This window comes from Buteo buteo, chromosome 13, assembly GCF_964188355.1.
Source record: "Buteo buteo chromosome 13, bButBut1.hap1.1, whole genome shotgun sequence".
Taxonomy (NCBI): Eukaryota; Metazoa; Chordata; class Aves; order Accipitriformes; family Accipitridae; genus Buteo; species Buteo buteo.
In genome coordinates this window covers 38,616,429-38,632,274 of record NC_134183.1, presented here as the reverse complement: position 1 = coordinate 38,632,274, position 15,846 = coordinate 38,616,429, and the positions used below count along the sequence as shown (strand labels likewise).

General features: G+C 51.1%; 1 protein-coding gene across 5 annotated transcripts in view; it reads left to right on the top strand.

The window, feature by feature from the left end:
- Window positions 1-13,849, top strand: part of CSNK1G1 (casein kinase 1 gamma 1) — a 110,335-nt gene extending 96,486 nt beyond the window's left edge. For 3 of the 5 annotated variants that reach the window (XM_075045754.1, XM_075045752.1, XM_075045751.1), the window contains 4 exons: window positions 1,795-1,902; window positions 5,005-5,111; window positions 7,492-7,515; window positions 10,548-13,849. In XM_075045754.1, the coding sequence (XP_074901855.1) occupies window positions 1,795-1,902; window positions 5,005-5,111; window positions 7,492-7,515; window positions 10,548-10,602 (294 nt within the window). In that variant the 3' untranslated portion in view covers window positions 10,603-13,849. Of the gene's footprint in view, window positions 1-1,236; window positions 1,308-1,794; window positions 1,903-5,004; window positions 5,112-7,491; window positions 7,516-10,547 lie in introns of all 5 variants that reach the window. The other 2 variants (XR_012652847.1, XM_075045753.1) reach the window with 2 other exon arrangements.
- The last annotated feature ends 1,997 nt before the right edge of the window (window positions 13,850-15,846 follow it).

Sequence of the window (15,846 nt, the reverse complement as noted above, 5' to 3'; positions counted from 1 at the left end):
GTACTACTTCATCACCTGGGCTAGCCAAGCGACCTGATGGCATAATGCTTTGGAAGAAGCAGCACTCAAGATCTGTCTTCTACTAGCTTTTAAAACCTGCATTTAAATTCTACAGTTGTTTATAATCTTGTGACTTCCAGCCATTAAAAAAATATTCCAAGGGAAGTGCTTCTCCTTTGAATGTCACCAAGTACAAAAAGGGTAAGCAGCATCTCAAGCTGACAGGAAGAACATGTAATAAGAAGATTTAAGAGGACAAGTCTGGACAAAACCATCTCTAGGGAAATAGTACCTATGAACTAGATTTGTTGGCTGCTTAGAAGGAGGAGCAGCACCGTGGATTACTCCAGGAGGGAGTCGGAGGTCACATGCAAAGGGAATGATAGTGAATGTTTTATGAAATCCCAGGAGACATCTTTTTTTATTCTCTTACTTTTTGCACATGCTCCTGCTCTAGTTGAGTGACAATTTACTAGTAAGTGTTGAAGTTTATTCAAAGGTTTCTTGAGTCTTGCTCTGCTTGCAGTCTTTGGGTTTTTTTTTTCCTTTTTTTACCGTGGCACTAAGCCCTGTGGCTTCTCTTGCTCTGACTAGGGCTCAGGCTCGTCATCCATGGCTGCAGGGAGTAACACAAAGTAGTGCTGAGGAAAGGCAGGGCCTGTGCACCTCTCTTTGGTTAGCTACTTCAGCGTCACTGCTGATAACCTGGTGTTTATTTGCTTCAGCCTCTTGTTTCCTGGCCAGGTCCACGTTGTCTCTGTTAAGCATCCCTCCTGCCAGGTGCATGTGCGCTGGGGGGAACTCTGCTGCTCTGCCCTCTCTTCTTTCAAACTTGTGCTTCAGCTTTGAAACATTTGCTTAAATTTTTATACGGTCTCCAGGGATACACCTTTTAAATATGTCTCATCAGTCACTTCAGGCTTGATGATGTCCTCAGCTGTTGGCCTGAGGCCAGCACAGATCTACCTGTTTGTCCTACACTTTCCACTCTTGGGAAGTGTTCCTCCTGCTGGTTGGTTGGCTTTAGGTGCGCTAAGGTCCTCTGCTGGGTCTTAGGTGAATGCTGGATGTGTTGTCATCAAAACGGGGTGACCTGTAAGGAGTTTCACATGCGCGCACAAAGTGGTTCTTCTAATAAAACAAACAAAATTCTAATAATTACATTGCATAAAGTTTGCATCTGTTGGGGATAAAGAAGAAACTGTTAGCAAAAGTTTCTTATCTACTTTTCTGCAGAAAACCAAAAAGCCACCAACCCTCTCTCCAGTCAAGCAGGTGTGGTGGATGTTTCCTTCTGCACTGTACAGGTGAATCAGTGTGTGGAACTGGCTTTTGGTGAAATAAAATGTGGCTTTGTTTTATGTTGCAAATTTGAGTTTAAAAATATGTATTTTAGGCAGGTCAAGCTTGTGTATCCAATCTTGCTGCCATGCCAAGTGCTCTGGTGTGTGTGACCTGACAGACATAAGTTAACATACTGTCAGTGTGTTTATTTCTATGCTGAAACCCATGGAAATGAAGCCGTGTAAAATAACTTCCTGAATAGATCTGAGCTTTCTCTTCATTTAGCAGCTAGAGGAGAAGAAATCTACTCCTGCAGTGGATTACTGCAGAGACCGCTGAAGTAAAGTATGAGGTGCACTTGGTAAAGAGAAATTTTAGCCCAGCTAAAAGTTTAAATGCCTTGCTTTTTGCAAAGAAACTAACTCACTAACAAACACCCTTTTATTTCTTCCCCTCATTCACCTTTTGCCCTCTCTTCTGTTTCTCTCGTGCTTCTCAATTTGTGAGCAGGCATCATCAGATCGCCGAGGGGAGTGGGAGATCCAGCCAAGCCGGCAGACTAATACCTCGTACTTGACATCTCATTTGGCTGCAGATCGGCACGGAGGATCAGTACAGGTACCTCTTCCTCCTGATATGTACAGCCTTGATGCAAGAATTTGTGTTAAATCCCCTGAATTCTCCTCAAACTGCAGTAACATCGTGGTCAGGAGAGCCATTTCACAAGCCAGTTTGGTCCTGTCCTGTACATAACGCTCAAGCCATGGTTTTGTGGAACCCAAGCTGTGATGGCCAACATCCTTGCTGTTACCATTTCAGTGCGGCTTTTCCTCTGAGAGCTATTTTGAAATCAGAGTTGTCAAAGGGAACACAGAAAGGAGTGTATAATAGCAGGTCTGTTCTATAAAGCACCCCTCTATCCCCATCTTGGGGATGCTCTTAGGTAGCAAGAAGCAGCTGAAAGAGAGTTTGTTGCATATAAACCCCATTAGTGTTAGCAAAACAGTTGAGCTGTTGTAGTTCAGGCTTGATAGGTGAGGTTCTGGTTGAATTCCTCGTGCTTAATGGAAATCTAGGAGTGTCACACTAGAGAAATGCACAGGGGATGGCTGGTACAAGCAGGCTTTACAGCCACTTCTCCCTCCAGATGGAGGGAAGACAGGCTGAACTGTCACTGCAGCGTGTGGTGACCCTGTTCTCTTGCTCCCCAGTGCATTTGCATTTTAGTTATGGATCCAGTGGCAGACCAGAACCAGTGTAAGGGCGTGGTGGCTGCAAGTTGGATCTCTGGGTGACTGCACTGTGGAAGGTGGATGAGCAGAGGATGCGCAACAGTGCCAGACAGCATTAAAGGTGGCACTACAGCTGAGTTTTTAAATTCCTGAAAAGACTGCTTCTGTTTATGAAACCATGCCTACCTCTGGCTGTTACTCAGGCTCGCTAAGGAAGTTTCTTGCACTACTGTCAGAGTAAGATGGCTGGATGTACTAGAGAGAAGATGTGAGAGTCGTTCAAGCAAAGAAGAACTGTCTAATAGTGCTGGCAAGGTGAACTCTTTGGCAGAGGTTTGCCTGCAAGAGCTGGCTCTAGTGCCACACACACCACTTTGAAAATTGGCTCTGGTGAAATGGGAATTAGTGCCTAGAGTGGGACAGAGCTGAGCTGAGGTGACAGGTAGTGCAAGATGCCCCTGAGTGAAATACAGACTAGGTTGAAATTTTTACTTATTCCCGATGCTTTGTTGGATTCAGTGTTTTTTTGGCTTGATTATCAACATTCCTTTTTTCATTTAAAGATATTTTACGAAGTAGCAGAGAAACCAAAAGATAAGGAGGAAACTAATGGATGTATAGCTCTGATCTCAGACATGAGCAGACAGTAAAATGGAGAAGTGTCAAGGTCAGGTTGGACAGGGCTTTGAGCAACCTGGTCTAGTGAAAGATGTCCCTGCCCATGGCAAGGGGGTTGGACTAGATGATCTGTAAAGGTCCTTTGCAACCCAAACTATTCTGTGATTCTATGAATTCAGCACTCAGTAAGTACAGAGCAGGTGTGTTTATTCATGTTTTTTTATGTAAGGGGAATAGTTTCCTTGAACAAAGCCAGCGTGAGCTGTGTCTCCCCACAAACAGCGCTCTGCCAGAGTAGCTACAGCAATAATGCAGTCCTAGTCTGAATTTGACTAGGAGGGTTGCCTACCTGAGCAGTTTACAAGCCTATATGTGCCACTGTAAGCATTAAAATTCTGCTTATCTGCAGCCAAGAACAGGAAATCTTCTGCTGTGCATGGCTGTTGGGCTGCAGATGCTTAAGTTGTTTCTCAACAGATGCTCCAGCTCATGCTGAACCCTTGGGAGGTCAGTAGCTTCGAGTGGCCATTTCCTTTAAGGCAATGGTTGAATTTGCCACATCAAAATGAAGTGGTGGCACATAAAAAAAAGAGGAGGAAAATCAAAGCCTTTTGTAAAATGAAATTTAACAAGTAGCTGAAGAAAGTGTGGGAAGATCACTGGGAATAGCACAATTAAGTGCTAGCGTTTTGCAAAGTTGTGTGCGAAGCGGGGGGGGGGGTCTGGAGAACCTGGGTGGGCCCACAGTGTGATGAGTCTGGGAAGGGGTGTGTGAAGAGAACCCAAAGGGTTGTCACTCGAGGAGAGCTCTGAAAACTGCATGAGCTGAGTCCTGACCTGACTTGGCAGAGACTGGCCATGGGACTTGATCTGGAGGAACAGCAGTTGCTGGTAGAACTGAAGTATTCAAAACGAACATGGATAGATGCACTTAATAGTGAAGGGACATCTGCTTCAATGGCTTCCTTCCCTTCATCTCTGGTGGTTAGGTCATACAGAGCCACTAGGAATACTGGGTAGCACCTTAACCTCCCCCATGGGAGATACCTCCTTTTACCTTGTAGAAAGGTGAAGAGGTGGAGTGGGAGGGGAACCACGCATCATTACAGCTCTGGACACAGCAGCAGCTCCAGGTGTTCACAGCAACATGTAGGAGCCTGTCCTAACTTCCAGATGGAGTGTGGAAGGGCCAGCCAAACTTCGGTTCCGTACAGGCTTCTTTGGCAGTTGTTGTGGCAATAGAGCAATGATGAATTATCCAGAAAATTATGTGCTTTCCTGGCAAATGCAGAGCTGCTGGCAGCTGGGGATCTGGATGGTCATCCCTATAATGGAAATGCTGAAGCAAGCCATAACGTCAGCTGTGAAGCAAAAGGAGATAAGAGACCATATCAGTAGCTTTTGGGTGAGGACATAATTCCAGAAACTGGCTGTGTAAGGGGTGAGACACTGGTGGCTCTTGAGTGACTCCTTCCCATGGTACTGGCAGGCAAGAGGACTGAGTCACTTGCCTGTAAAAGTGTCAGGAGAAAACAATCAACATAATACAGTTTGTGTGTGTATACAGGGCTGTCCACTAGTCTTCACACTAGTGGCCACGTCTCCCAAAGACAAGACAACCTGTGCTGGGCACAGGAGTGTGAGTTAGTGAACACAGACACAGTCCCTTGCCTGCTGTTCTCTCCAAACCAGGCACATGATTCAAAGGCATCCAAGGAATCTGACAGCGTGCTAAGAGGGTGCAAAGAGACAGGAGCAAACAGTAGTTATTCCACAGATTTCCCATTCCCACAGCATCCCTTGTCCAGGCGGGTGAAGATGCATCACATGCAAGGGGACTTCATTAACTGGGCATTCATTTGTGTTTCAGGTGGTTAGCTCGACCAACGGGGAGCTGAACGTGGATGACCCGACGGGGGCACACTCCAATGCGCCAATAACAGCGCAGGCGGAGGTGGAGGTGGTGGAGGAAGCTAAGTAAGTTTGCTTTACAAACAGGCTTCCCACTGGTGTGGTCATTAATCCTCCTCCTGGGAAACGAGTGGGGATGTTTACCTGCGGTGAAGTACTCGATGCTTGTGTCCCATGCCCTTTTCCTTGCATATTGCTGCTTTTGTGCATGGTGCCTTCAGTGCTGCTGCTGCTGCTTCTTTTTTACACTTGTCATGGCTGGAGAACGTAACTCTTACTCAGAGCATGTATTGCAAGATAGACAGTAGCACAAATACCAAAATAATGTGAATAGATTTCAGGAATCCCAGTGAGCATCCCTGTTCCAAAAGGAGAACGTGCTGTACTCTTGTGCTGAGAGTGTAGGAGTAGCTTGAGCACAGCTCAGTGAAGCGATTGTTGGTCTGAAAGTTAACACTTTATTTCTGGCTGCAAGAAGTGGATGCCAGGTATCCACAATGGTCCTAAAGTAACTCTTGTAGGGACTGGTAGCTCTTTCTGTGAATTCTCTTGGTCCAGCCCAATGGAAGCTGAGCGAGAGAAACCAGAAGCAGCCCTCCTGCTTGTGGGGAAGAGCGTGCTCCCTCTGAGCTGACCTCTCCTCCGTAGCTTCTGGTCAAGAGTGAGAACCGATATACAAAGTTGCTGCTTTGACCATTTCAGCCTCCTTTGCACACGTGCTGCATCTGGCACAATCATGTCACCTTTTGCATGATCCTTAATGTGGGACCCTCTCGCTGCCTCTGAACTAGACCAGGACCCTAGCAGGTCACAGTGTAATCCTGACACTCCCTGTGCGAGGGGTAAATAGGCCCCAGGGCTGCCTTTGAACTGGTCGGTGCTGTGAAGTTGACCAACTGCCTGGTTATAATTTGACTGGATGACACTGGTGTCACTTGTCCCACATTGTTTGTCTCAGCCTTTGTGGGAACTTCTGTTAGGAATGGCTTGTGGGAGGGTGAAGAGGAAAACTGGCAGGCGTGAGAAAGGGTGTGTTGTTGGAAAAGGTCCGTAGGTATGCGTCAGTCTGAAGCCAGCGCTGGTCATCCTGAAGGTCTTCTGTCGGTTCCTCTGTCCCTTGGGAAGCACTTGTGTGTGATCTTGCTTGCTGGTAGCTGGCCTAGGCATGATCCTGGCAGCAATGTGCCTGAGCAACAGATAAACTTTCTCCTCTCAGCCAAAGCAGTGAGCCTTGGTTTTGGTGCAGGCTCCTCATCAAGTATGGCGGGGTGGGGGAGATCTTGAGGTGCGACTTGCAGATTGGGCAATATTCCTCTTAGATATGGGTAGTGTGGCCTGCAGAGACCACCAGTTTGGCATCACAGGCTCTGTCTTGGTCAGACTGAAGTGGGTCCCCCTCGGGCATGTGGCTTGGGGTTGCTCCTAGGATGGGGCAAATTGCCACCCTTAACAGTCCTCGATACAGCAACCCAATGCAAGGAAAAGCCAGCTTTTAAGTTGGGATGACCTTCAGCCTGTGTTTCTACAGCGCCTTGTTCAGCGAGGCCAGGGTCCAGACCCCACACCTTTGTACAGGGGAGATGTCACGACAGGTGAAAAGGAGTGTGCAAGAGCCATGTTGCCCAAGCCGTGCCTCGCAGTGCATGGAACTGTTCTGTCTCTCTCCAGCCCTTGTTTGTGTGGTCCCAAATTGGTTTTGGAGGTGCTGGGAAGCAGAGCATAAGCTGCTTTGCACTGACAAGTTTGGGGTCTCTTGTAATTCCCAAGTGTAGTCCGCTTTGTTCCTCTCACCACAGAGAAAGCTGGCTTCATCTTCCCTTGCATCTATGATCGTAAATCCCCTGTTATATGAGGAGGGCAAAGGACTTTTGGATTCTGCTCTGCAGTAAAGTGGGACAGAAAGAGCTAGAAGGAGCTGGAGCTGGGGCTCTGTGTTTTGAGACGAGATGCAATAGCAGAAAGGTCTTTCCCTGGCACTCCTGGCAGGCAGAGGAGCTGTGCAATGCTTCTGCTTTGGGGTGTGCTGGAGATAACTCTTGACCCAGCCATGGGTTTTGCGGAAGGGCAGGTCCCAGGCGTAGATCCGTGATCTGGCCCTTCTGCCACTGGAGCTGCAGGGGACAAGAGCATATTCCTCTCCTGGTGGCCCAGAGCCTCTTTCGGATCCCAGCCCCAGATAAGAACCTCATGGGGCCGCTGCCCTCATGGAAAAAAGGGGGTGTTTGTCGGAGGCCTCGAGACTCTGGAGAACGTGGCAGCTCTCGGTGGCGCCATGGCAAGGGTAGAGGTGGTGTGAGGGCTGGGGGGCGGGCGGTGGGCAGGCATGGTGTGTGTCTGCCAGTCTGCACTGCATGTTTGCATGGCTGCAGTGACATGCTTTCATCCCACCTCTGTGAACTAATTGCTCTTTCTTCCTTTCTGTGTTTTTTCTCTACACTCTCTGTAGCTGCCTGAAAATGCTCAACTTGTGGTGAGTCCCTCTCTCCAGTCCACATGCAAGGGGGAGCGGACCAGACTAGACTGGGGTTGGCAAAATCAAACCAACCAAACCCTAAAAAGGCACAAAGTCAAAGCCAACCCAGAGCTGTTTTGATTTTAGGACCATGCTGAGGACCACATGCAATATTGGGGAGGGTGTGGGCTATGTCTGAGCGGCCACATTAGGCCGAGCAATTTGGCTGATCTCTGAACCGATGGATGCAAAAGACAGATTTTAATCCTTTTCTATTCGGCTTACCATCTCCCTCAAACTGTTACGTCCATGAGCAGATGATGTCTAATGGAGTTGGGCAGAGTCGGGAGCAGGCTTGCCAAGCATCTTGCAGGAATTCCTCACACAGCCAGTTACAAAGGGAAAACCCTGCGCTGGATATCAAGGGGAGGGGGCTAGTCACTTCCTGGGAGAGTTTCCTCTGAAGAAGCACGGGCCAGGGCGTGTATCGTTAGAGAGGATGGAAAGACATGGCCATGGAGTCCTCGTTAGTGACAGAGCCCCAGCTAAAGCCTCTGCTTGGAGAGGGTGGGTGGGAGATGGCTGCTTTCCAAAAACACTGCAGCTGCCAGCTGAGGGTGCAGGTGAACAGGCCTCTCCAGGAAAGAAGGGGTGGAGGGGTTGGGATTAGCATTGCTTCAAGCCGAGCTCAGGCATATGTAAGGTTTTATCAGGGTTTTGTAGTGTCCCGGTCTCAAGGTGTCCCATGGAGGTGTTCCCTCCCTCCTTGTCCCTTGGGGAAACCATGTAACCAGTAAGCAGAGGACCAAGTGGAGACTTGGATCAGGAGTTTGTAGGTCCCAGGGAGGGCTGATGGGTGGGAATCGCTATGGAGCGAGGTGACAAAGCCCGTGTGCAGTGAGGAATGTCCTTGTTGGATGGGAGACTGACCGCCTCTGCCCAGCTCTCCATAGGCATTGCCTCCAATATCTCTGGCATCTCTGGCTTCTCTGTATGTCGTAGTCTGGGGCTGTTCTCTTGGGCATTGTCTGCATGCAGAGAGATCACGTTCTGTAATTGTCAGCCTGCCTTATTCTTTTATTTTGGTGTTTTGCCTCTGCCTGTCTGAACTGCCAGGACTTCCTTTCCTGAACCCTTCCCTGGACCTCTGAGTAACAGCCTAAAAAGACAGTCATAAGGAAAAACAGCCAGAAGTTAGTCAGCTCCCTTTGTTTGGTGCCCAAGGAAACAAGTGCTGCTCAGCCCTCTTCTTCCCTTACCCGCTGCATGCGAAATCATAACTTGTGCATTTTCCATCCTCTCTCCCCATAACATCCTCCCCCTTACTCACCATTGCCCAAGTCATGAAGGAAGGTGGCTGCTGTGGGAGAAAAATACTGTGACAGGTTAAAGCAGGAGAGGATGGCAGGTGGTGCAGGACAATAAAATCCAAGCCCAGTCCTGGGGTGGGGGGGTTAAATGTGCCAGTCGTGCACAGGAGCCTGGGTTGGGTGGTGCTTCAGACTGCATGCTGCAAACATCCGGCTAGGTGGGTAGTGATGGAGTTGTCACAGGTCACTCAGCCCGTGTTCCTGCAAGGACAAGTACTTTGTGTTTTTCATCTCACCTCCAAACTGAGCCTGTTTAAGAACCTAAAGACAAATCGTGGACATTAAACTTCCCTTGGCCCCTTAGTCCATGCAGGCCAGAGGAACAAGTGGTGGGAGGTGGCCCTCCTCTTGCTGTGGTTGTTTGAGATCTCCATGTTGTAGGGGGTTTTGGTCTCCCCAGCAGATTATCTGTGCTGGCAGGCTTGGCTCATGGGGGGCTGGTGGTCACCCATTGCTTTTGCACCCCATAGTAAGGCTTGTGCATCCAGGGGGTGCGAGTGAGAACAAATCTGTTCCTCTAGCTCTGAGAGGACAGAAGTGTAATGCTGACATTTCAGAGCCATGAAGGACCCAATGGAAAATAATTTGGAGAAGTTGTTACAGAGTTTTTGAATGCTTTTTGTCTGGCTGTTGGTAAAAGATGCTTGTAGGAAAAAATGGTCTTTGCATACTCACATCTGCTCTTGCTGCTTAGCCAGGCATGCCTTCCACCAGCCTGAAAAAGTAGTCTTTCGGCATCACCTGGGCTTCTCTGGAGATGGCTGTAACAGCAGAAGGAGAAAGACATGTAGGTCAGGAGCAGAACTCGCACAGAACACACTTCTTCTGTGCAGGGGATTCCTGACAGTGGGCTGAGGATAGAAAGGTAGATATGCCTTAAATGCCAAGTAATTCTGTAGGAAGCCAGCAGGACCAGAAAACCTGGGCGACTGCTTTCAGTGTATCCCACAAGTGAAACCACCACTCTTCACGGTTCAGCTGCGATGGGCGTTTTTCTCCCCACCTCAGCCTCCACTATCCATCGTTCTTGCTTCCCCTAATCCCCGGGTGCTGTGCACCTCCCTCGCATCGGATGGGGGAAGAAGCAGGAGTTCTGCATACCGGCACTGAATGATTTATCCAAGGTGGAAGCTCTGGTTATCATGAAAGGTTCAGTAAAGAAACCTGGTCCCTGAGCCGAGATCTCTTTGGAACTTGTCTTTTTAGTGAATGGTAGTGAAAACCATGTGTCTTGTAGCTGGGAAGAGCAGCCAGGGCGCACAGTCCCAGTCCGCTTCCTCCGGGATTCGGACAGAGGGAGTGGAGCATCTGGATCCTTGGTTTACTTGCTTTCCCAGATGGCTCCTTTTGTTCCTGCCCCAGTCGAGGCTTGGGAGGGAGACAGCCCGGTGCTCAGAGGCTGCAGCCCACTGTCACCCACAGCCTTTGGGCAGTGGGACCCCACACTGTGTGGCTAACTTGCCTTTGCTGGTCTATCAGTCTGGGCTGGTGGTGTCAACCATCCACCAGCATCTGCTGACCTTGCTGACTGTCCCGCAGGACGGCAGGTCTGTCTGGGCCTCGGGCCGGGCGCACGGAGGTGCTGTTGCATGCAGCTGAGCAGAGGGAAGCCCAGGGTGGTGGTGAACCTTCTCGGGGTGCTGGGCGCGGGGCTAACTCGCCTTGTCCTTTGTGCCCCAGGTGCTGCTGCTTCTTTAAGAGGAAACGGAAGAAGACGGCTCAGCGTCACAAGTGACCGGTGCCTCCTGGGCCTTGCAGGAACCACCACGCCTGCAGCTCCTGCCCTGTCTCACTGGAAGGGGCTTCTCTTTAGGGGGGAGGAGGAGGCATAGGAGGAAGAGAGAAAAAAAAAAAAAAGTGACATTTTAAACCAAAAAGAGAAGAAAACGTTCCAAAACAAACCACTCTGGGGTGGATCTGCTGAATGGTCTCCCTCGTTCACTCCAAGCCTGAAGCTCCTTTTGGGACCAGGACTGTGGCTGGCTCAGGTCTTGGTCGCCCTGGGAGGGGGGCTGGCTGGCTGACCCTCCTTCCCGTTGTTTACGGCGAAGGCATCGTTCACACAAACCTGAGGACTGTGCTTAGTTCCTGCTCACTTTCCTCCCCTCCCTCCCCTGCGCTCTCTGCTCCTCCGTCCTCCTCCCTCCTTAATTACGCGAAGAAATACCATAGGCTCTATTGGCTGTCGAGAGGGCAGGAGGATGCAGTGCAGGCAGGAGAGTTGTGTGGGAGAAGGGCCTGACTGCTGCAGCAGTAAGAGACCAGTTCCCTTTTTGGCTCCTTGGGAACAGTTACACTGTAATGTGCAAGCTGTGAGAAATTTGCAATCTACTGTTCCAGTTAGGTTTTTTTTCCGGCTCCCTTGACACCTCCCTCCTCTGACGGTAACAGAGCAATGTGGATTGTTTTAAAGAAGCTGACGTCGTTGCACTTTTTATTATTTTTAGCATTTACAGATGCACATTGTATCTGTGGATCTCTGCATGGCCACGCGGTGCCAGCGCAGACAGACATTCAGCTGGGAAGACGGTGGGATGCAAAGAATGCTCTCGAGTGGGGATGTTGACAACATCCGCACAACCCTCGTGCCAGTCTGGGGTTCCCGACGCCCGCCTTGGGCCATGCGCTGAGGAAAGCATACTTGAATTTTCAATCACCCTTTCTAGCTGCCGGTGAATGTCCCTACCATGGTTTCCTACACCGTGCCTGACCCAACTGGCTGGGAGACACAGGGCTGTAGCCTGGTGTTGGCAGGAGGGAGCAGCATCAGCTTTGCTGAGCTGGAGGAGTTTGCACTGGCTTAAGAGGTAGGACCTGGATTAAGGTAAATGGGAGGCAGCTGTTTCCCAAAGCGTAGGCGTTTCTCGGTGTGGGCAACTGGGCAGCCTTCTCAAATCCCTCTGGCAGGGTGGTTGTGAACATGTACCCTCTGTGAGAAAATATTAGCAGGAGCAAAGCTTCCCCAGCAGGTGAGAGGATACTTCGCTGCCTTAACACTGATTTCATCTCCAGATGGTCAGATAGGTTTGACTGGAATAGCCTTCACGTCCTCTCTGCAAGCGTGGGTCTGGGGCACGTGGGACACCATCCCACCCCACAGAAGCCACAGTTCTCATGCACCGCTTTTGAGCCAAACCAATAGCTAGCAAAGGGCTTGGGGCGCTTTGCACACATGTAAAAAAAAAAAAAAAAAAAAAAATCTTGTGTCCAGCTGCAGTGTCTCCAAACTTGGAGGAGGCCGAGGCTGCCTGGGGGTTACCATAGGCGTGGCAGGGCTGTGGGAGAACTGGAGCAGCTTTTGGGGAGGTTGTGAATAGGTTCCTTATACTTTGTCTTTCCACGTGTGACACCTTGACCAGGCTGGGACTGTTCACTTGAGGGACTTTGCTTGTCATAAACTCGGGCCTGGCTCACCCCCAAAATCCTGGAGAGCACGAAGGGAGGAAAGGGAGAGACTAGATCTCATTATCTTTTATTTTTTTTTAATGATGATCTGCATAGCTTGGAGTTCATGGAGCGGCACTCCTGGGAGGTTCGGTTCCCCTGGTTGGGCAGAAGCGGGCTTAGAGGGCAGGAGATCATCCTGGACAGGGAACTTCTGGGCTTGCTCTTCATGCATCCCTAAAGCAGGCAGATGCTGGTGTGGTGCCAGGGCACAAAAGCCTTGCTTCCTTGCCGGGATCCCCATAGGGCATCTCTTCGCCATTCTCCGTTGCGTTCTCTCCACGCCTTATCCCAGTGAGCACGGCTGAGGTGCAGAGCTCTTCGCTTGCACGCCCACCAGGAGATGCGTGCACCCACCTTCTCGTTCTGCAAAGCGCTTTCCTCGAGCCATACCATGGGCTGGGGCAGGAAGGGGACCGCTTACTTCCTGCAGGCACGTCCCAGGGCGCTTTGCCCTCTTGTCCCCTCCTGCCAGAGGGAGGACAGGGACCATGGCCACATTCCACCCTTCTCTTTTTGAACTCCTCCGCTGCCTGTGGCTCCCAGAAGCCCGGTGTCTCTGGCACAGGCGTTCACCTCTCTGCTGTAGGAAACCATGGTTTGGCGTCTTGGGAGGGGGGGAAAGGGGCACAGGCGCTCCCTGTGGAGCGGTCCTGCCCGCTGCAGATGGAGCCGGGCCCTGAGACACTTCTGTTGCTGCCCTCCCAAGCCCCACTAAGTGCCTGTCACCAGAACTCAGTTCCTTCTGCATCTCCTGCCGTGTTTGGTCATTCCTCGCTGCCTCCGGTCAAGGAGCAGCTTGTAGTTGCAGCATATGTAAGTGTTTGCAGGGTGAGGGAGGGCGGGGGGGAAAAGGGGCCATCTCAAGAGTTTTTGTTCTTAAATGTTTTTTTTTGTTTTGTTTTGTTTTTTTTAAAGTGAATGTATTTGATTGTTTAGAAACTTTCCTGACCTTGTTTTTAAGTGGGTTGGTTTGAAAGCTATTTCACGGTGACCCACTACCGCTTCTCTCTGGAGATACGATGTTCTTTTAATCCTACGATGATGTGTTTGTAGGGGAGGACTGTCCCCCCACGGCATGCTGGTAATGCTCACTTGTACCAAGCCCTCTTGCACTATAATCGTACGTTGGACTCTTCAAAAGGGCAAAGGTGTGGGGTGGCTTTTTTAAAAAAAGAAAAGGAAAATAAAGCAGGTTAACAGCAAGTGCTGTGCTTGAGGAAACCGCTGTCCCCAGGGAGCTCAGAGGTGACTAGGAGACAAGCCAGACTGAGCCAACCATGCTGTGGTAGGAAGAAGGGCATTAAGCCTACCTGGGCAAACTCTCCTCTCCTCGCCAGAAGTCGTTAGCAGCTGGGAGACCCCAAAGGGTGCGAGGGGAGGGCTCTTGGGCCCGTGCGGCGGGGGGCACCCGGCGCTGTGCTGGCCTCCCCAATGTAGCTCTCCCACGGTGTGGCCCACCAGCGTTGCGATGCAGTCTTCTGAGGTATCAAGTGAGATGATTATTATTTTTTTTTCAATAAAACATTGCACTGCTGCATTGTTCTCCATGAATAGATGTATTTATTACCTCTTCCTGACAACATTGCATTTTCTTTTCTTTTGCTTCTGTTGGGCACTCTTGGTAGCCTCCTGTGAAAAGCTCTGAGTCCTGCCTTGAGTGGATGATGCACGGTGTGGGATCTTATGGGACTTTCTCAACACTTTGTGCTTTACGGCCATAGGCGGTTCAGCCCCGCAGAGCTTGGCCAAGGCATGGCGGCACCAATTTCTCTTCTCCCTGTGCCTGCACGTTCCTGCCTCAAGCACCCTGGGTAGCAAAATGGCTAAACCATTGATTACTTGGAACACAAAGATCTGGAGCACCCCAAAATATGCTGTCACGTAGTTCCTGCGTCTCTGGAACAGCAGCTACATCTGCTACTGTAGGCGTCAAGCGTGCCATCCCCAAGTGGAAGGGCACTGTGTATGCCAGTCTGCTGGCCAGGACACACTGAGGGGCTTCGGCTCCAGCTGAAGTAACCACCAGCCGAATCCCTTGGCACACACTGTGCTGGCAGCCGTGCCTGCAGAGGAAGGTGGCAACGATGCAGGCCCAACCGTTGCTGCCTCGAGTGCTGCCTTCCTCTGTGCCTCTGTCCGTTTACTGGGATCTTATGTAGAAAGGAGCAGCACTGTGCTGCTTCCATGGAATCGACTGCCAGGATCGCAAGGTTTTCCAGCATGCAAGTAGCTGCTGCTTATTCTCAGTACAGAGAAAAGCATTAAAGGAGATGCCACCTATTAGCCAAACGTAGCATCTTTTAAAAGCAGCTTTTGCTCTATCTAGTCAGGGAGAGCATCTGCAGCATAACTCCCGCTCTTGGAAACTGCTTCACACTGGGATCTTTGTTGGGAAGCTTTTTTCTCCTTGCGTTTCCCAACTTTAAACATAGTATTTTTAGCATGAACTTCCATTTCCCGTTCCCAAAAATTAGTCTTGGCACACTTGTGCTCTGAGAAGGAAGACAAACCTCAAGCTTGCTTTCTCTAGCCCTTGGAAACATGCATGTCCTCCAGGCAGTTGTGTCAGAGGTGTGTATGCTAGGTGATTAACACTGACAAAGATCTATTTGAGTAGACATTTAAAAAAAAAAGATAATTCCCACGTATCCAACTAACTCCAGTATTTGTGAACAACTGTGCTAAGCTAGAGATTGGCGCCTGCAAGATGGCAAACAGTTCTGTGCACTTTCAGCCTTGCCGCATCTGGTATTTAAGAGAAATTTGGGCCTCTCTGAATAAGACCTCTCTCACCCACCTTTCTTGAGCTTTATCACTCAGCCTCGCCCGCTCCTCAGCCTTGCCCAGGAAAGAAGGGAAGGGGGCAAGCCCCAGCAGCCCCTCTCCCCGTTGTACCCTCGCGAGGGGTACCTCAGGACAAGGCTCCATCTTTGCAGCGGGGGGGGGGGCTGCACCAAGGTCAAGGCCGGGCCCGGAGCGGCGAAGGGCCCTGGGGGCGCCGAGTTGTCATTTACTTTGTCCGTTTAATGCCGGTGTACACCCCACCACCACCACCCCCCTCGGCCTGGGGGGACGCGGTCGTCGCCGGTTGTTCGTTTTACCGCCGAGGACACAAACCTCCGCCGCCTCCCTCAGCCGCCTCCGCCGCCCCCTCAGCTTCCCGCCGCCGGCGCGCGCCCCCTCACGCCCCACAGCGGCGGGAGGCGCGCGCCCGCCCCTCACCGGGCCGCCGCCGCCCGCCGCGCCCATTGGCCGGCGCCACCCTCGCGGTCCCGCCCCTCAGCCTCCTCGCCCCGCCTCCTCTTTCCGCGGCGGCCAATCAACGCGCCGCCCCGTTCTTAATTGGCCGCGCGGCGGCTGCCGAGCGGCGGACAACGTGGCAGCCGCCCGGCGGCTCCCGGCCGGTGCCGCCCCCGCCCGGCCGGAAGGTGCCTCCTCCTCCCCCCCCCCCTTCACCCCCCGGCCGTTGGTCGCGCCCGGGCGGCTGGAGCGGGCGGGGAGCTCGGCGCGGCGCGGCGCGTACCACTGCGCG